This window comes from Plecotus auritus (assembly GCF_963455305.1).
Source record: "Plecotus auritus genome assembly, chromosome: 1".
Lineage (NCBI taxonomy): Eukaryota > Metazoa > Chordata > Mammalia > Chiroptera > Vespertilionidae > Plecotus > Plecotus auritus.
In genome coordinates this window covers 59,858,465-59,880,344 of record NC_137770.1, presented here as the reverse complement: position 1 = coordinate 59,880,344, position 21,880 = coordinate 59,858,465, and the positions used below count along the sequence as shown (strand labels likewise).

Below are 21,880 nucleotides of genomic sequence, written 5' to 3'. Positions count from 1 at the left end.
TGGGATGGCAGTTAGGGGTGACCAGGCTGGCAGAAGAGGGAAGTTGGGGGCGACCGGGCCTGCAGGGAAGGGCAGTTGCGGGGGGGGGGGGGGGGGGGGGATGGGCAGGCAGGCCTGCAAGGGAGAGCAGCTAGGGGTGACCAGGCCTTCAGGGGAGGGCAGTTAGGGGTGACCAGGTCTAAAGGGGAGGACTGTTAGGTGCAAACAGGCTGGCAGGAGATCAGTTAGGCATCAATCAAGCTGGCAGGTGGTTGGTTAGGGGGTGATCAGGCTGGCAGGCATAAGTGGTTAGGGGCAATCAGGAAGACAGGCAGGCGAGCAGTTGGGAGCCAGCAGTCCTGGATTGTAAAAGGGATGTCCTATTGCCCGTTTAGGCCCAATCCTATTGGGATCTGGCTTAAACAGGTAGTTGGACATCCCTCGAGGGGTCCCAGATTGGAGAGGGTGCAGGCTGGGCTGAGGGACACCCCCCCCCTACCCATGCATGAATTTCGTGCACCAGGCCTCTAGTATAAAATATAATGAAAGTATATGAAAGCAAAGTGAGCTCTTGGACTGTAACAGATATCCACATAATGAGAAGGTCTTAAAAGAGTAGTATGTTGAAGTAGAGAGTGAATCAAACTATGTAAAGAATAATGGACAAGATTTGTTCATTGGTTGGGATTAACAGATAAAGCAGAATAAAAGCTCTGTATAGTTTTCAATGACTTGAGCTTGGCTAGCAGAATGGTGTGAACAAGGTTGGAAGTGGGAAAGTTGAAAACTGGAATTTTGAGAACACCATAAGTTAATTTTTTTACTTGATGTGGTTAAGCTAAGATGAAAATACTAAGCAAGAATATCTGTTAGACGATTAGAAATAGGGTTAATATAAAGATCAGGATAAGGACTAGAAACATAGATTTAAAAATTAATAGAATTGAGATGAAAGATGTCACTATAAAACCTAGAAAAGGAGTATTGAGGAGAAATCTAGGGATTAATATTGGGGGATGTCACATAACAAAAAGCTGAAAGAAATGAGGAGGCTACAAAGAATACAGAAGAAGAGCAAGTCCGAGAAGTAAGGAGTGAACCAAGAAAGTAGACAGTGAGAAAGGCGAAGAGTCGGAAGAATGCAAGGAAGTAGCCAACCATGTCAAGGCCAATGGTACTGGAAAAAATATATATTTGGTTAAAAAAAATCCTCAGTCCTGGCCTGCCCTAGCCTCTGCTCAAGGCTACAAAATTTCAATTATAGAAGAATCGGGATCCCTCCTCTCTCCCCCCAATATTATGTCACTTTCTCTATCTGTCTCACTTCTTTCATCTCACTTTAAGTTTGGTGGTAACTGATGACTTGTGAGCGTTTAGCGCAAAATGCAATTGGTTAGTAAATAGGATTTACTTAGCCTGGAATCTAGTTGGCTTAGGGCAGACCCTGCTCAATATCAGGCTCCCGCCTAGGCCGTTCCAGCCAGGTGGAGTCATGAGGCAGCAGGAACCACCTTCTTCCCACCTCAGCTGCTCCTTTGCCTCCTTCCCTCCCGGAAGTTGCCCACTGGAACTACTGTCTGCCCAGAAGGACAGTAGCCGGTTTCCCAGCCGAGAGTGGTAGCAGGAAAATTCACTGCCTCCACCAGGAACCAATATTAAGCAGATGGGCCTGCGCAGGCACCAGACGTTGGGGGCCGCAGCAAGTCTCATCATTTAGCTAATAGAGTCGAAAAGTTTATGTAAGGGCCAAACCCATGACCTTTGCAATGGGCTAGAGGCCCGGTGGGGAGTCAGACCCGAAGTGGGGAGCCGATGGGCTAGAGGCCTGGTGCACAGATCCATGCACCAGTGGGGTCCTTCAGCCTGGCCTGCGGGGATCAGGCCAAAACTAGCTCTCCAACATCCCCCGAGGGGTCCCAAATTGCAAGAGGGCAGTTCTCGGGTGACACACCCCAGAATCAGGCTCCCTCCTCTCTGGTTCCAGGTGCATCACCTGAGAACTGCAGCTGCCAAGTCACCGCAGCTCAGCAGCTCCTGCATTGAGTGTCTTCCCCCTGGTAGTCAGTGCACGTCATAGCTACCAGTCGGCCAGTCAAACAGTCAGCCAGTCACTTAGACTTTTATATATATTTGAATTTCTCCTTTTGTGAATTGTCTGTTTATGACCTTTATTCATTTGTGTATAGCAGCGTAGAGTTTATCAATTTGTATGATGTCTTTATGCATTAAGGACAGTAGCCCTCTTTAACATTTGTTGCAAACATTTTCTGTTGATTGCTTGCATATGATATTTCTCCCTTTTTATTGAATTTATTGGAGTGATACTGGATAACAAAATTATACAGGTTTCAGGTGCACATTTCTATAACACATCATCTGTACACTGCATTGTGTGTTCACCACCCCAAATAAAGTCTCCTTCCATCACCATTTATCACCCCTATTTCTTCATCCACTCCCCCTGCCCCAGCAATCACCACATTGTTGTCTGTGTCCATGAGTTGTTGTTGTTTTTATTTTTTTTTAATTTATCTTTATTCTTGAGAGTATTACAGATGTCCCCTATCTCCCCCCCTATTATACCACCCTACCCCAGGCCTTCACTGCACTATTGTCTGTATCCATGGGTTATGCATATATGCATATAAGTTCTTTGGTTAATCTTTTGCCTCCTCCCCTCTTCTCTCTGAGATTCATCAATCTGTTCCATGTTTCCATGTCTCTGGAGTTATTTTGTTTACCAATTGATTTTTTTCATTAGGTTCCACAGATAAGTGAGATCATGTGATATTTATCTTTCTCTGACTGTCTTATTTACCTTAGCATAATATTCTCCAGATCCCTCCATGCTGTCTCAAAGGGTAATAGGTCCTTCTTTTTTACAGCTGCATAGTATTCCATGGTATAAATGTACTATAGCTTTTTAATCCATTCATCTTCTGATGGGCCTTTGGGCTGTTTCCAGATCTTAGCTATTATAAATAGCACTGCTATGAACATAGGGGTGTACGTATTCTTTCTGATTGGTGTTTTGGGATTCTCAGGATATATTCCTAGAAGTAGGATTACTGAGTCAAATGTTCCATTTTTTATTTTTTGAGAAACTCCATACTGTTTTCCACAGTGGCTGCACCAGTCTGTATTCCCATCAGAAGTGTATGAGGGTTCCCTTTGCTCCACATCCTCACCAGCATTTGTTGTTTGTTGATTGATGGTAGCCATTCTGGCAGGTGTGAGACGATACCTCATTGTCATTTTAATTTGCATTTCTCTGATGATTAGTGCCTTTGAGCATTTTTTTATGTGTCTCTTGGCCATCTGTTTGTCCTCTTTGGAGAAGTGTCTACTTAGGTCCTTTGAGTTAATTTTGTGTTTTGGTATTGTACAGTGACTAATTAAATTTTTTTCAATATGGCTGTTCAGTTTTTCCAACACCAGTTATTGTAGAAACTGTCCTTTCTCATTATATACTCTTGTCTCCTTTGTTTTAAATTAATTGAACATATATGCATGGGTTTATTTATGGCTAATTTCTTCCATTGATCTCTGTGTATGTTTTACCAAATCATACTGCTTTTATTAATATAGCTTTGTAATACAGTTTGAAATTAGGAAAAGTGATGCCTTCAGCTTTCCCTCTCCCCCCCCCCCAAAAAAAAAGTTGGCTATTCAGCATATTTATAGTTCAATACAAATTTTAGAGTTGGTTGTTCTATTTATGTGAAAAATGCCATTGTCATTTTTTTTAGGGATTACATTGGGTAAATATCAACATATTTACAATGTTAATTCTTCCAATTAGTATCCTTCAATTTATTTGTATCATCTTCAACCTCCTTGGTTAAATTTATTGCTAAGTATTTTATTCTCTATTTTTTCTTTTTTAAAATATATTTTTATTGATTTCAGAGAGGAAGGGAGAGGGAGAGAGACATAGAAACATCAATGATGAGAGAGAATTATTGGTTGGCTGCCTCCTGCACGCTCCACACTCAGGATCGAGCCAGCAACCCAGGCAAGTGTCCTGGCCAGGAATCAAATCGAAACCTTCTGGTTCATGGGTCAACACTCAGCTACTGAGCCACACCTTCTCGGCAGTATTTTATTCTCTTTGATGCTATTGTAGATGGGATTGTTTCTTAATTTCTCTTTCTAATAGTTTGTTGTTAGAGTGCAGAAAAACAGCAGACTGTTACAGATTGACTTTGTACCCAGCAACTTTACTGACTTTGTCTATTCATTCTAATAGTTTTTTGAAGGAGTTTTTAGGGTTTTCTATATATAAAATCATGTCATCCACAAACATGAGAGCTTTACTTTGTCCTTTCCAATTTGTAAGCCTTTATTTATTTTTCTTGCCTGATTGTTCTTCCTAGGACTTCCAATATCATGTTGAATAAAAGTAGCAAGAGTAGGCATCCTTGTCTTATTCCTAATCTTAAGGAAAAAACTTTCAGCTTTTCAGTATTGAGTAGGATGTTTTCTTAATTTCTCTTTCTGATAGTTTGTTATTAGTATGTAAACATGCAATCAATTTCTAAATATTAATTTTGTATCCTGCTACTTTGATGAGTTCATTTATTAATTCTAGTAGTTTTTTGGTAGAATCTTTGGAGTTCTCTGTATAGATATCATCCACAAATAGTAACAGTTTTACTTCTTACTTCCTAATTTGTGTGCCTTTTATTTCTTCTTTGCTGCTTAATTGCTGTGACTAGGACTTCCAAGTCTATGTTAAATAAAAGTGGGCATCCTTATCCTGTTCCTGATCTTAAGCAATAAGCTTAGAGCTTTACGCCATTGAGTATGATCTTAGAAATGGGCTTGTGATATATGGCCTTTTTTTTTTTTTTTTTAAATATAAGGACTCTTTTTTAAAAATTTAAGAGAAATTATTTTTTTAAATTATGTATTGGCTTCAGGTATACAGCTTAATGGTTGGACAGTCATATATTTTACATAGTGTTCCCCTTGATATTTCCAGTACCACAACTGGCACCATACCTAGTTATCACAATATTATTGACTACTAGAGGCCCGGTGCATGAAAATACATGCACTGGAGGGGGGCGTCCCTCAGCCCGGCCTGTCCCCTCTCACAGTCTGGGAGCCCTCAGGGGCGGAAGGCAACCCGGCAATCAGAGGAAGGCGATGCCCCCATCACACCTCAGCTGCTGCCACGGGCGGCAGCACAAGCCTCGGCTGGCTGTGGTAACCTAAGCCTTGGGCAGCCCTGGGTGCTGGGCAGCCGCCATCCAAGGCTTGCCTGTGCCTCAGGCCAGCCCTGGGAGCTGGGGGCCTGAGTGGACTGGGGGACTCCGGAGGCAGGCGTGCGGGTGCTGCCCTGGCAGGACTAAGGGGACTGGATGCTGCCATCTTGTGGCTGTGGGCACCGCCATCTTTGAGGGCATGGTAGTCAATTAGCATATTCCCTCCTTATTGGCTGTGGGCGCTGCCATATTTGAGGGTGGGGAAGTCAGTTAGCATATTCCCTTTTTATTGGCTGTGGGCACTGCCATCTTTGAAGGTGGGGCAGTCAATTAGCATATTCCCTCCTTATTGACTGTGAGTGCCACCATCTTTATGATGGCGTGAGGGTCAATTAGCATATTCCCTCTTTATTAGATAGAATATTTCCTATCATTTACTTACTTCCCCGTAACTATTTTGCAACTACCAATTTGTGCTTCTTAGTCCTTTATATAGCCTTTATTATGTTGAGGTATGTTCTGTCTATATGGACTTTGTTGAGAGTTTTTATCATAAATGGATATTGAATTTTTTTAAATGGTGTTTCTATATCTATTGAAATCATCATATGATTTTTATCTTTTATTATGTTAATACTAGAAGCCTGGTGCACAAAATTCGTGCACAGGGGTGTGTGTCCCTCAACCCAGCCTGCACCCTCTCCAATTTGGGACCCCTCGAGGGATGTCCGACTGCTGGCTCCCAACTGCTTGCCTGCCTGCCTTCCTGATTGCCCCTAACCACTTCTGCCTGCCAGCCTGATCACCTCCTAACCACTGCCCTGCCAGCCTGATTGATGCCTAACTGCTCCTCTGCCAGCCTGATTGCCCCAACTGCCCTCCCCTGCTGGCCATCTTGTGGCAGCCATCTTGTGTCTACATGGGGGCAGCCATCTTGTGTGTTGGAGTGACAGTCAATTTGCATATTACTTTTATTAGATAGGATTAGATAGGATAGAGGCCTGGTGCACAGGTGGGGTCTGGCTGGTTTGCCTTGAAGGGTGTCCTGGGTCAGGGTGGGGGTTCCCTTGGGGCATGGGGCAGCCTGGGCGAGGGGCCTGTGGTGGTTTGCAGGCCAACCATGCCTCCTGGCGACCCAAGCGGAGGCCCTGGTATCTGGGATTTATTTATCTTCTATAATTGAAACTTTGTAGCCTTGAGTGCAGGCCAGGGCAAACCAGGAAGTTTGGCTTCCTCCATCGCCGGGGAAACACAAGCCTCCTGCTCACTCCATGGCCGCAGCCATTTCTGTTTGGATTTATTTATCTTCTATAATTTAAACTTTATAGCCTTGAGAGGAGGCAGGGCAGGCCAGGGCAGGCGGAAGGCTTGGCTTCCTCCATTGCCAGGGAAACCCAAGCCTCCTGCTGGCTCTGTGGCTGCAGCTATCTTGGTTGGGTTAATTTGCATACTCGCTCCTGATTGGCTGGTGGGTGTGGCTTGTGGGCATAGTGGAGGTACGGTCAATTTGCATATTACTCTTTTATTAGATAGGATGGTGTATCCCATTGATTGATTTGCAGATGTTTAACCATCTTTGCATCCTTTAATCATTGTTACATCCCTATAATAAATTCCACTTAAGCATGTGTATTAACTTCTTACTGTATTCTTGAGTTTGATTTGTTACTATTTTGTTGAATATTTTTGCATCTGTGTCTATCAGGGATATTGATCTGTAAACATTCTTTTTTTTTTTTTTTTTTGTCTGGTTTTTGTATCAGGAAAATGCTGGCCTTGTAAAATAAGTTTGGGAGCATTCCCTCCTCCTCAATTTTTTGGGAAGACTTTAAGCAGTATAGGATTTAAGTCTTCTATAAATGTCTGGTAGAATTTACCTGTGAAGCCATTTAGTCCCAAGGGTGGGAGGGTTGATTACTGATGCAATATCTTTACTAGTAATTGGTCTTTTCAGATTTTATTTTTCTTCATTATTCAATCTTGGAAGATTGTATGTTTCAATGAATTTATCCCTTTTCTCTAAGTTGTCCAACTTATTGGCATATAATTGCTCATAGTGGTCTATGATCCTTTGTATTTCTTTGGTCAGGTGGGTGGGGACACCCTATTGTTCCTGCTTGCTCCCTTTGCTCAGAGGCCAAAGTCTCCAGGCAATGTGATCAGCAGCTAGACCTGCCTGTCCTTTCAAAGTGGAGGAGGACATAATGGCATTGGAGAGTTTGCACAATTCCCTGAGGGCTTCCCCGCCTTTCCATTCCATCTCTTTTTTGTTGTCAGAAGCTGTTCATTCAATGCTTGGTTGTCTCATGGGAGTAATTGCTACCTATATACATGTATATTTGATTTTAGTCATGGGAGGAGGCGAGTTCACCATCTCCAGCATCTTGGACCTCCTATTCTCTTAGTTTAAGTTCTCACTGTGTCCATCTGTTCTTCTCCTGAGCTTGGTGAGCATCTTTAACACCATTACTTTGAACTTTTTTTGTGGGGGGAAGGAGGGTGTAAATTACTTATCATTGCTTCAGTACCTCGTTTTTTTATTTGGAACATATTTCTTTTTTCCCTTATTTTGCTTAACTTTCTCTGATTGTTTCTATGTATTAGCTCTCCCTTTCAGTTTTGAAGGAGTAGCCCTGCACAGGAGATAAAGGCAATGCTTTATCTTGCCCTAGTTCTTGGTTGTCTCTTGAACAGTCTGTTTCAAAGTCATAGGGCCTAGAAATGCAATCCGCCTGGCCACACCTGCTGGTTTTGGTGGAGCTGCAGGAGCAGGTCAGGGTGGGTAGAGCCTGCTGCTCACCCACTGCCTCTGGCGAATGCAGCATGGCAGATTGCAGCTGCTTTCCTGCAGCCTCAGGAGGGGCTGTTTCTGGGAGCAAAGCATGGGAGTGGGCTGCTTACTCACCCCCATTAACAAATTAGAGGAAAACTGCAAAAGTGGCCCCCGCTGGTGCTGGCGCTAGCAATATAGAAGGAAAGCACAGAAATGGCTCCTGCCAGCACCTACATCCCTAGAAAGAGTCTCAAAACACTTCTGCCCCTCTGGAAGAAGCTTTACAGTTAGCAAATAAATCTCTTTCACATATGATCTAGGCTCTCTTCCAACTGCTGCTTTTGTGCGGAGTCCCAAGGTGAGTGAGTCTGTGTGTGAGCCCTTGAAGAGCAGGATCTCTGTTCCCTACAGCCCTATAGTTCTCCAGGTTGTAGGCGCAGTTGGCCTGTTGGTTTTCAGAGTCACACACGTTTTGCTTTGGGAGTTGGTCTCTCTGGTGCAGGCCCCTGATATGGGAGACACCTTTCTCCTCAGAAAGAAGGGAACTGTGGTGGTTTTTTTCTGTCTGCTGATATTTGTGGAGATTTTCGGATCCCTCCCCATTGTGGGTTGCTGTGCCAGGGGTGGTATTTTTGGCGAAAATGTGCCTCTGCCTTTCCTACCCATCAATGTGGCCCTTTTATCTTCTGCTGTGTGTGAACTGAACAGATGTGCAGTGACCAATCACCTACAGACTTTGAAAGAAGTGATGTGATTGGTAAGTGATGATGCATATCTGTTCTTTACATAGTGACTTGTGGACTAAAATACTAGTAGCAAAGTTTTTATTTTATGTAGTGACACACATTTAATGTACCATGATGACTGAAATTTGAATGTCTGGTTGGGACACAGGCATTATTGAACTGAACTGTGGGAATTGGAATCCAGGCATATCACTTTGCACATACTATGCAAAGTTAGGACGGCTTGCATATCTAATCAACAAATAAATACAAATTGGTCATTTAATATATATCAAAAGAATATTACAAGTTTATTATATGACTTAGCAATAAGTATGGATTATTAATATTAATAGAGGTTTACTGATTATAGAATGTAGTTATGAAGAAAAAAAATCTGCATAATTAACTGCAAAATAAGGCATACCATGGTGCTAGGAGTGGTATAACTCCAGGCCATGAAAGCAGAAACCTGGCATTTTTTTAAGTGACAATTGTGAATAGCATGACTATTAGGCAATAATTGCAATAATAATAAACTCTTTTAAAGTTTCTACTCTATTACTTTCCTAATTCCACAATTTTAGGGTGTGTCACATTAAACAGTCAGTTCTCAAGACTCTTTGCCTTGATTGAGCAGTAAGTTTCATATTTTGTGTTAGAAAAGAAAATGTGCAGTTGAGAGTCTGGGAAGTGTTTCCACCCAGGAGGTTTCACAAAAGTGTTCAGGCACTGCTGAGTGCCTAGGTGGGATTTTTAATGTTTTTTTCCTCCCAATGCAACTGTCCATATTTCTTTAGAAAGCACACGCACAGGATGTACAAGTGGAAGACTACAGAACGGTAATTTGTGAAAGAGGAAAACTTAACATCTGTGCATTTAAAGAGAACCTTTTAAAAGGTTTTAGATACTTTAGCTGTTAGTTCCTTTAAAACAGCACAAGATGTTTTCATCCATAACAAAAGACACCAAACAGAAACTCACATATTTTCCTAATTAGAATTTTATATTTTCTACCATACAAATCTCTCCAATTCTATAACCACACAACTAAAGCCTTTAAATTACCTTGGCAATTAGAAACTCAGGTGAAGAAATAACACCCAGTGAGTGCTTTGATGGAAGGCTTTCTCATTTAAAAATAATGTCAAGAACTGGCCTGACCATTTTTTTTATGGCTACACTAGCAGAAACCAGCCATTGCTACCTTACTGCTTGTACTAATACATAATGATCACCCATAAAAGTTTCAACCACAAACCCAAGCACTGAGCAGGCTCTGAACCTTAGCATAACACCAGAGGCAATTATGTAACCTGCATGCATTTTCAGAGATGCTGAGAGACCTTTTATCAGATTCATGGTTAATAAACGTTTTTAATAGAAGGGAGCAGTTTTCCCTCTTAAATATTCGATGGATCTAAAAATCTGCCATCATTATTCTACTGAACCCAGAAAAGTATTGGGGATTCTGAATTTGTTAGGAAGAACTCCAGTCACTCCAGAGTGGTCTTCTTGCAGTCTTTGACCCGGGTAACCAAACATCCATGGGTTTTTAAACCATTTTTATATGTGGGCATTATGCATGAATGTTCAAGGGGTTTCATAACTTTGAAACATTGTATTATTAATTATTGAACTCTAATAAATTTGGATTCATTTGCTGGGCAGTTATTATATAGGCTTTATAACAGCTGTTACATAGGAAGGTAGGAAATAGTGTACATTTTTTAAAATTAGCTGTTTTTATTTTTTGTATATTTTTATTGATTTTAGAGAAGAAGGGAGAGGGGGAGAGATAGAAACATCAATGATGAGAGAGAATCATTGATCGGCTGTCTCCTGCACTCCCCACACAGGGGATTGAGCCTGCACCCAGACATGTGCCCTGACCGGGAATCAAACAGTGACCTCCTCCTGGTTTATAGGTTGATGCTCAGCCACTGAGCCAGGCCAGTCGGGCAAAATTAGCTATTTTTATTCTCACTACAAAGCTGACAGGTAGGTGCTACAAAAATAAGGAAATCAAGGTTGTTGGAGTTTTAATTATCCCTTAATAGGTGTCTGAGACCATATTCATAATTAGAGCAGTCAATTCCATTGCCCAGGGCTTTTGTACTATGTCATAGTATTGAGGAAATCAAGAACATACTTCAGATTATTTATAGAATTTTTAAAAATTATTTTATGGTAGAGGAATTTGGACAGGGCTTCCTAGGCTAATGGACAAAGGATTTTCCAAACCTGTAGTTTGTCTTGATGAAAATATGAAGTATGTTTTGAAGAATCAGGCTAAAGATAGCAGCATGGCCAGCCGTGCAGATGAAGTAGAAAGTAATCAAAAGCTTCCTAATGAAGGGCTGGACTGCAGGACTTGATTCATGGGATAATGAGATGCAAATATTAGGCTTTCCAGAGAGAATGGAATGATCAGAGTAATCCATACTTTACACAAATGATTTTTTTTTTCTAAAAATAAATCTGACTATGCCACCCATGGCCAAAAATGTAAGAGACTTCTCAGCAGCTCTAAGATAATGTCTAAAGATTTTTAAATTGTATTCAAGATACCATCATTATGCTCCATCCACACTGAACTACTTGCAGTTTGCAGGACACAGCATTCTGTTTTATGCATCCACACGTGTGCTATTTCTTCTGCTTCCTTTGTTTCAAAGATGAATTCTAACTCAATTTTAAAGAGCCTCCTTAAGCATTTTCTCCTTTCTGAAACCTATAATGATAAAAGTTGCTGCCCTTCCCCACAGAAGATTGGCTCATTATTCCACAAAACCTAAGAGTATTGAGAAAATACTAGGAGCATTTTCATTCAAGTTATGAGCAAATCACAGATGTCAACTCTATACACTAAGGATCCAGCAGACAAATGGCACATCCAAATTAAGATTTTTTTATAAGGATTTAATACGTATACACAAAGGTATGAATAGGATATAAAAAAGACAGAAGGAAGAGTAAACTAACCTCCCTTAAACAACAGTATCAAGGGAAGAAAAAGCCGTAGAACTAGGAAAGAGGCTGTCTCTTAGCAAGGAACCCATTTTCTACTGCATAGATACCTCCCTTACTGATTCTACAGTCCAGGTCCATGCCATATCAGTGACTTGCACTATTATAAAGTCGTTCCAGTGTTTAAGACCTCATCCTGGTCACATTACTTCTTTAATCACTTACTGGATTCACGGCGCCTTCTCTCTCTGCAAGCAGACAAAAATGGGAGGAGGAGAAGAAAGGCATGGGCTTCTCTCATGTGAACCTTTCCTCTCCCTCCTGCTGGTAGGTTCCCTGGTGTTGGGAAGAAAGAAAAGAGAGGAACAAGACAAAGGACTCTTTTTTTAAATGTCAGGGTAAACTTTGCTGGTCTCTTCCAGTTTATTGTTTTTGGGGAACCAGAAGCTTGTGAAGCTGGCAGTGGGTGTGAGGCTCATTTCCAAATAGCAACCGGAGCATTGATGGATTCTTCCAAACTCAAGACTGGGCTATTCATTCCCACTGCACTTCAGCTGGTACTGGCATGCTACAAGCCTCAAGGTGCCTGCGTCTTTGTCCCATCTGTGAAATCCATGACAAGACCACAGTCTATGATCACATCTTCCCTCTCTTGTCCCCAATTCTGGCACTTCAAGCCCATGCAGGAACCATCTCCCATACGTCTTAGCAACCATAAACTTAAGGAGGTGGTCCCTGGCCCCCCTCTGGCTAGTTGTCCCTCACTTGGCCATGCTCGGATTATATTGTCCGCTAAGTAAGCAGCCAATTCACAAGTGGAATGCCCATCTTTCTGGCACTTCCAGAGTTTAGGAGTATTTCTTTTGGATTTTCTTTTCCTCACCTCCGGGAAAGGGAACATTTCCCCTCTTCCTTTCCCCAGGAGCAAAGAATGGTCCCTTTACTAATGCCCGAGTGATGACTTTCTATCTTTTAATTCTTTTATTATCGAGGGAGAGGAGTCTTTGTGGTGAACTGGCTCTTCTCAGCAGGTCCTATTGAGAGGTTCAGGCCCCAAACTAGCAATTATCAGAGATTAGAAACCAAAGGTTTCTTAGAATCATCTATTTTCAGATTCGATTATTAGCCATTTATTTTAGAAAAGTACATTTCTTGTTGATCTTCTATATTGCATATAAAAGTGTAAATTGTTAAAATCTCTCTGGGGCAAAATTAAAATTGACAAATAAATTTTACTTCTAAGAATTATACTATAGATAAACTTGTAAATATAAAAATAATTATTATAGTTTGATTATAATAACAAAAGATTGGAAACAAGTGCAATATGGTTAAATTATGGTATGTTCATATAATGGAACAATGGCCAACCATTAAATATTTTACTGTTTTGATTATTATAAGCAATGGCTCAATAATTTATTTACTTTTAATCCTCACCCGGGGATATTATTTCCCATTTGTTTTTAGAGAGGGTGGGAGGGAAGAAGGAGGAGAAAGAGAGAGAGAGAGAGTAAGAGTAAGAGCAACATTGATATGAAAGAGACACATCGATTGGATTGGCCGCCTGATGAATGCACCCCTACGAACCTTCAGTGTGCAGGCTGACATTCCAACCACTGAACAACACTGACCAGGGCTCAGTAATTTATTTTTAAGCAAATACTCTTTGAACCTTTACTTTGTAGTTAGTGCTGTGATATTCCATGCTACATTAAAGAATGAGAGATAACTTTACATATATATATATTTTTTGGGGGGGTGAAAATATAAGATAAAGGATAGTTAGGGTATATGCGAGTGTATATATATTAAGAGGTTGGTGTTATTATCCCTATTTTATAAATGAGCAAATTGAGATGTGAGAATACAGCACATTCTTATCACAGAACCAGAAGTAGCATAACTATGATTTAAATTCAAGTTTTTCTGACCACAAATCACAGGTACTTTTCAATACAACATGCTTAACACTTGACTAACTTTTATGCCATCAGTAGACTTGTCACGCTCTACTGTAGCTGTATATTGGTCTCCCCTGGCATACTGTGGGCTTCATGAGGGCAAGTGCTCTAGAGCCATCTTTCTGTAATAGTAACACAATATCTAAGGATCATATGAAATTTTAGCTCCTTGGGCAAATATGATTATATCCAAGTCTCAAACCTGCATAGCAAATTGAATTTAGTGAACATATATCAACATTATGTGCTATTAATAAAAAGAACTATTCATTTCCAGAAAAGAACACTTTCAAGTCCCTTATGCAGATAATGTAGATGTCCGTTATTAAGTCATCTGAAAGGTCAGGCCCTAAGCTTCTGCTTATTTGCAGGTCGCTCCTCCAAAGATTCAGTGGGTCAGATATCTGTTCATGTGGACATCACCACCACCCCAGGAACTGGAGAGCATAAAGTCACTGTAAAAGGTACATTTTGGATCCAGATAGGTCAAACAGCTCATCAGACTTTAATCTGTGCAAAATTAATATTAAAATGTCATTTTTATCTGTGTTTGAATATGTATATTAAATTATTTTAGGGATTTAGAATGTCTTTCTGAACCAGAACTTTTATTTAAAAACAAATACATGCCACAGATAATTAACCTATGTAATTTGAAATATTTAAATACATTGGTGATTACATTTCAAAACTGTATATTTTCTCTGTGGTTAATCCTAATATATATATATATATATATATATATATATATATATATATATATGTGTGTGTAATTTGAATATTAGTGCTATGGTTGGCTTACTATTCACATAACTTACCTAATTCTTTCTCTAAGTTATTTTCAACAACTGATTTGATTTTTTAATGATGGTTTAATCTATTGGTTTATATTGTAAAAATATCACCTGAATGCAAGGGTCATTTCAAAGATGAAATTAAATGGTTAATATTTTGCTCAATATAACCATATTCTAAATAATATCCACTTCAATCAAAACCATGCCCTTCTAATATATTTAAAATTGCATTACTGAATGTATCTTTGTATTATAAAAATATCACTGCTATCTATTGTCTATAACAAATTATTTTCAATGTAGAGAAACATACAGATAAATGTGCATGCCTATACATACCAGTATCCTAAAATATTTTGTCACTGTAGAGCAAATGCTCAACGTTTTATGAAATTTTTGCAATAGCAATTTTAGTTATAAGATACTTCCTTAAGAATGTCATCATTAAGGAATGGGCAAAGTATAAATATGAGAAGGTACACTTAAGCATTATGTGTGATGCTTGAAATTAAGAAACAACTGTGTTTAACAATAGGTGATTGGTTAAATATAGGATGGAATCCTATCTAATAAAAGAGTAATATGCAAAGTGACCATCACTCCAATACACAAGATGGCCACCCCCATGTGGTCAAAGATGGCTGCCCCCATGTAGACACAAGATGGCCACCACAAGATGGCCTGCAGGGGAGGGCAGTTGTGGGGGGGGGAACCAATCCTGCAGTGGAGGACAGTTGGGGAAGACCCAGGCCTTCAGGGGAGGGCAGTTGGGGGGAACTAGGCCAGCAGGGGAGGGCAGTTGTGGGTGATCAGGCCAGCAGGGAGGGCAGTAAGGGGTGACCAGGCTGGCAGAGGAGGGCAGTTGCAGGTGACCAGGCCAGCAGAGGAGGGCAGTTGGGGGAGACCAAGCCAGCAAGGGAGGGAAGTTGCAGGGGGTGGGGGGGACCAGGCCTGCAGGTTAGGGCAGTTGGGGGAGACCAGGCCTGCAGAGGAAGACAGTTGGGGGGGACCCATGCCTGCAGGGGAGGGCAGTTGGGGGGGACCAGGCCTGCAGGGGAGGGCAGTTGGGGGGGACCAGGCCTGCAGGGGAGGGCAGTTGTGGGTGATCAGGCCAGCAGGGAGGGCAGTAAGGGGTGACCAGGCTGGCAGAGGAGGGCAGTTGCAGGTGACCAGGCCAGCAGAGGAGGGCAGTTGGGGGAGACCAAGCCAGCAAGGGAGGGAAGTTGCAGGGGGTGGGGGGGACCAGGCCTGCAGGTTAGGGCAGTTGGGGGAGACCAGGCCTGCAGGGGAGGGCAGTTGGGGGGAGACCCAGGACTACAAGGAGGGCAGTTGGGGGTGGGGGGCGGACCAGGCCAGCAGGGGAGGGCAGTTGGGGGGGACCAGGCCTGCAGAGGAAGACAGTTGGGGGGGACCCATGCCTGCAGGGGAGGGCAGTTGGGGGGACCAGGCCTGCAGGGGAGGGCAGTTGGGGGGGACCAGGCCTGCAGGGAAGGGCAGTTGTGGGTGATCAGGCCAGCAGGGAGGGCAGTTAGCGGTGACCAGGCCAGCAGAGGAAGGCAGTTGGGGGAGACCAGGTCTGCAGGGGAGGGCAGTTGTGGGAGATCAGGCCAGCAGGGGAGGGCAGTTAGGGGTGACTGGGCCAGCTGGGGAGGACAGTTGGAGGTGACCAGGCCTGCAGGGGAGGACAGTTAGGGTGACCAGACTGGCAGGGGAAGGCAGTTAGGGGTGACCAGGCCGACAGGGGAGGGCAGTTAGGGGCAATCGGGCCAGCCGGGGAGCAGTTAGGCGTTGATCAGGCTGGCAGGGGAGTGGTTAGGGGGTGATCAGGCTGGCAGGCAGAAGCAGTTAGGGGAAATCAGGCAGAGGCAGGCAAGCAGTTGGGAGCCAGCAGTCCTGGATTGTGAGAGGGATGTCCGACTGCCCATTGGATAGGGCCTAAACAGGCAGTCGGACATCCCTCAAATGGTCCCAGATTAGAGAGGGTGCAGGCTGGGCTGAGGGACCACCCACCCCCGTGCATGAATTTCGTGCACCAGGCCTCTAGTATATATATTGTGGAATATTTGCAGTTGGAAAATATATATTGAATTAGAAAGATATCCATGATGAACTTAAAAAATACAGCTACTTATAAGACTGCAATATATTATGATCCCATTCTATATATGAATCAAATATTGAAACCATACACAAAATATTAAGGGGTTGCCTCTGAAAAATTATAGATTTTAAATCTGTTTTCTAAATATTTAATGATAGGTATAAACACTATTTTTAATATGAATAACATCATGTTTTTACCTACACAAGAGGAATGATAACTTTTCACCACTCCAGTGTCAAACAGCTAAGAGCTGAAAGCCCCATCAAATGTGCATTCCAGAGAGTAAAATGTTTTTCTTCAAGAATATTTTCTTATCATTAGAGTTAGGACACTATCAAATGCAAGTTATGTTTTTTTAAACAAAAAATTCATTGTAAGGACCAAAAGGGAGAGGCAGAGATTCCACACAGTCATTTGCTAACACTCTGCATCCCATCCCCTTTTTTGTGTTATAGTGATGGCTATTAATAACCTGAACTGGCAGACCACCGCCATGTTCCGCCCCTTTGTGGAAGTTTGTATGCTGGGACCCAACCTTGGAGACAAGAGGAGAAAACAAGGCACAAAGACAAAAAGCAACACCTGGTCACCCAAGTACAATGAAACATTTCAGTTGTAAGTCATGACCCAACTCATTACTTCAACCAGGCAATAGTCACTGTGCAACTAAACTTACTGAGCACCACTGATCCCAGGCAGATGAAAAAGGCTGTTTTTAGTTCCTTCCACTGAGTCAGTATCTGTTCAGTGCCTACCATATATCAGACAATATTATAAGCATTCAGTATGCATAATAGGATTTCTCTGCTCTCATGGAATATGCTTTCTAGAGATGAGGGACATATGCTAAACAAAAACCTATTATGATAGTATTATGTAGAGAATTAAAACAGGGCAGTGTAATGGAATGATTACTTGGTTACTTACATTGGGTGTTCAGGGAAGCCTCTCTGAGTTTTAAATTGAAACTTAAAAAAAGTAAAACATCAGTCATGCAGAGGAGTGTTGACAGCATTTCAGGCCAATCAAAAATGTTAGTGCAAGGACCCTAAGGCAGAAGCCTGCCTGGCCAGTTTAAGAAACAGTATATACTGGACAAGAGAGTGAGGTGAACTGAATTTGAAGAGGGTATCAGGGTACAAGGCTTCATGGTCAGGGTAAAGGGGACTAGGTTACATTCTCAGTCCAACAGGAGACCTTGAAAATTTTTCAGATTAGGGGAGGAACGATCTGCTTTACATCTTTAAATGACCATTCTGTTTGCTGTATAGAGAAAAAGTTACAGGGACTCAAGACTAAATGTGTAAAGGTAAGTTAGAAGGTTATTGCAATGGTCCAGGTAAGAGATAACAGTGACTGGAGAGATGGTAGTAGGAAATGGAAGTAAGTAGTAGAAAGATTCTGGATATGTATTGGAAGTAGGTTCTATAGAACTTGCAGTGAACTGGAGGTAGAACATGAAAGAAAGAGAATATAATTAGGTTCTGAGAACATTCAATTTAGAATATTTTAAGACAGACATATGTATAGAGGAATTTACAAAGTTGTAAGAGTCGAGGGACTCCAAGAAATGTAACCTGGGGCAAGTAGTGGCCAGGAGGTGGCCCCTAGGGCACCTGAGGAAGGAGAGGATGAGTTGTTATTAAAATTGGGGAAGTGAAAACCTCCAGTGCAGTGGGCCCCCTTAAAAGAGCAGTGGCCTTCCATGTCGGGAACAGCCTCACAGGCAAGGAGCCAGAAACAAAGACTCTGATCTTACTCTCGTCATTACTTCTGATTTCATGATAGGGCTTCCTTTTGGCCAAAACCACTGGAAGCCAGAACACAGAGAAACTCTATTATAGTCCTAACAGGCCAGCATTCCATTTATTACAAAGTGCAAAAAGATAGATGGGGAGTACATCCAATTAGGGCAAATGGAAGTTACCTGACACTGAATGAAATAAAAGATACCCCTTAGATTTTGGGGTAGTTGTTTACTGAGATGGGGGCATAGGGACAAGAGATACGGAGATCAGAGATTTTTGTTCGATTTGGAAATGCCTATTGGACACCCAAGAGGAAATATCAAATATAAAGTTGAATATGACTTGAAAATGATCTGCATATAAATGAAATTCATTCCACAAAAATCTGGATAATCTGAACTAGGGACAGATAAAGAAGAGAGGGAGACATCGGATCAAGCTCACGAAAGTTTGTGTCTACAACATGCTTGATTAGAAAAAGTCACTTCAAAAGGAAGGAATGTGGATGCTTGTTCTGCTGAGCAATAGATGTGCATTTGTGAGAAAAATCAAGAATATCTGAGAATGAATTGATGTTAAGTGCAGGAGAGAATTGTTCTCAGCATATCAGGATCCAGCCCTCTACATTATATTCACTTGTGCACTGACAAGCTGTCTTGAGTTGTTATTAGTAGAGGCCACCCTCAGCCCCACACTTGGCAATCCTAACTGTTGCCATATGAAAGAAGTGGCATTAAAGAATCAGCCTCTGCTGGAACTAATGTACTCTGGAGATTTGTATCCAATTTAGCATCTTGTAAATAGTGCTTGATAGCCTGTGCAGTGAATTCCCCCGAGAAAAAGCTGCTAGATACAACGTATTCAGGAGCTTGAGGTAAATAAAAGAGGCTTTAATAAATGATGTTGAAATGTCACCGAAATTCTTCCGACATACCCCTTAACCAAGCCTAGCACCTGTGATCCCCAGCAACCCTATCCTACCCCTATATCAGAGGGGAGACCCTGACTTCAATGATTAAGTACAGCATAATGCTTTAATTCCAGCTTCTATTGATATGTTTAACAGCAAGGCACTAATGCATATTTAGATGGATTTTCTTTTTATATCTAAGGAAAGAAGGAGTTTTAAAGTTACATTACAAGTAATATCTATGTAAAGACAGTCTAAGTAAAATTTAAATATATATATATATTAATTAAAATACAGTGATACTCTATTTCCCAATATAAAAATGTATAACATTTTTAGAACTGTGTTGATCCCTAGGTGAAATAAAATTTTTGCTCAAAATTCATAATTTTAATCCACACAGCATTCTGGGTAATGAAAACCACCCAGGAGCCTATGAACTTCATCTCTCAGTTAAGGATTACTGCTTTGCCCGAGAAGATCGGATTATCGGAATGACAGTAATTCAGCTACAGAGCATAGCAGAAAAGGGAAGCTATGGGGCATGGTACCCCCTTTTGAAAAATGTTTCTATGGATGACACCGGTTTGACTATTCTTAGAATACTCTCTCAGAGGACCAGCGATGATGTGGCTAAAGAATTTGTAAGACTTAAATCTGAAACAAGATCAGCTGAAGAGAGTGCTTGAAAGGAATACTGAAGATACCATCTTCGAGAATGCATAAACTATAATTGTTTGACTACTGCATGCATGTGCAAATACATGGGAATGTTTATTTCACTACATTTCAGTGTTTGCCAGTAATCACATACAATGTCTACAAGGTATGTGGAAAACCTGCTGAACTTGTATACATACCATCACTGGTCTTTGGGAAATAAATGTTCCATAAAGTGCCAAAATTATGATGTAAAGTGAAATATCCAGATCTTTTTAAATGTTTATTTCATCTCATTAACAATTTTTCACCCATTAAGCATACGGAAAAACAATTAAGTCTTTTCATTTCATGTATTAGTTATTTTTGTTAAATTAGTTTCAATTGCCCATAGATCAGAAAGATTTGTTAACTCAAATTCTGTTTTATTTAGACTTACCTCATTGTAGATGTCTTAGAAATACCCTTTTCTATTATAACTAGAAATGCAGTCACCACTAGAAAGCATTTGTAATTTTATAGTTGAAGATATATTGTGATGATTTTTGCATACAAATTAAATAGAAAAGGTGGGAAATATTTTATGCTGACCAGTTTCCAACCTTTCTGAAATATCACTGTGAAGAAATGCTATTAAAGCATACTTACACAAAGCAATGCTAAAGAGTTTGTTAACAATGTTTGATATATTGACAAAACTTTGTTCTTCAAAACTGCCACGGTCACATCACATTTGTTAAAAAGGTAAGTTGATGCACTTGCCGCCTAGCATTATGTCTTGGCTTTATCAAATTTCATTCTTTACAAAGTCATGTGATGGACGTTGTTTTTTTTTTTTAATTATCTATGATAAGTAACTACCATTAGTGTTTTCCCTCTGACAGATATGGCTAACTCCTTAATTACTTAGCACTGTAATCAGTTAAATGCCTTTTTCTTTTAAAAATATTCAACGATTTGTACTAAATACAGCATTACTATATATTGCACTGGAACAAAAAGCCTTGTCTTCATCTACTTAATGAAAAATGTAAAACAGAATCTAAAGAAATTGCTTACAATCTTATAATTTACGTTATTTATAAGATCAAGATGCATCAGATGAAATAGGAAAACAATAACTAGGCTGGATTTTGAATATGAAATATTTCATGAATATTTGCATTTTCTGTATTTTTATGGTTTGACTTTTTAGAGTCTATCTAAATAGTTGGCTGTAGAACAGTACTTTGAAACATGCTCATAACTGTTAGTGGACAACATATACCTGCAGAAACAAGAACCAATTACAATGATTGTGTTTTGTGAACAAGCTGGTCTGGTATGTTAAGAACAAAATTAATATTATCATGAATCTCAGAACCATTCTGCTACTGGATGTGAAAACACAGACCAGTGAAATCCACTAATTCATGTTAAATTGTTAGGCAATTGCTTTGTTAATGACTTCTCCAAATGCATAGTGCAATGTGATCCTGTGGCATATGCATTAATAAATGGATATATATTGAGACCATGCAACACTTTATTGTATTTGCTGCCTTCTTATTTAATTTATGAAGCATCATTTCATTATTTAGGAATAAAAACTCCAGGGTTTGTTTGTTTTTTACTAGTTAGAACAATCTTCACATCGTTTGGTTCTAATATCACATTAGAATTTGAAAAATACTTTCCAGGACTTGTATTCATGGAAACAGCTACATACTATAAAATAATGATCCTGAAAACAAGGAAGAACTGATGTATCTAAATACTGTTAAGCACTATAAGAAAGTCAATATTCATCATATAAACAAGCAACATGAAAAAATGTTTCATTATTTTAGTGAATGATTCACTCTAGATTTATCTTATAACGATTTTACAGAACATTGACTTGAGCTCTTTAAGAGCACATTAGTGTCAGAAGGCATGATACACTTGAATAAATTATATTTTGGGTTTGCATTGATTGATTACTAAAAATGTTAAGCTAAGTATTTTTTCCAAGTAATCGTTCAATTATATCTATTCATTCTCTTTTTTGTATAAAATATA

At 40.5% G+C, this 21,880-nt stretch overlaps 1 protein-coding gene across 1 annotated transcript in view; it reads left to right on the top strand.

Moving 5' to 3' along the window:
• The window catches only part of UNC13C (unc-13 homolog C), a 579,627-nt gene extending 558,268 nt beyond the window's left edge, over positions 1-21,359 (top strand). The window contains exons 32-34 of the mRNA XM_080645235.1: positions 13,993-14,085; positions 16,978-17,137; positions 19,584-21,359. Of these exons, the coding sequence (XP_080501361.1) occupies positions 13,993-14,085; positions 16,978-17,137; positions 19,584-19,869 (539 nt within the window). The 3' untranslated portion in view covers positions 19,870-21,359. The remainder of the gene's footprint in view (positions 1-13,992; positions 14,086-16,977; positions 17,138-19,583) is intronic.
• The last annotated feature ends 521 nt before the right edge of the window (positions 21,360-21,880 follow it).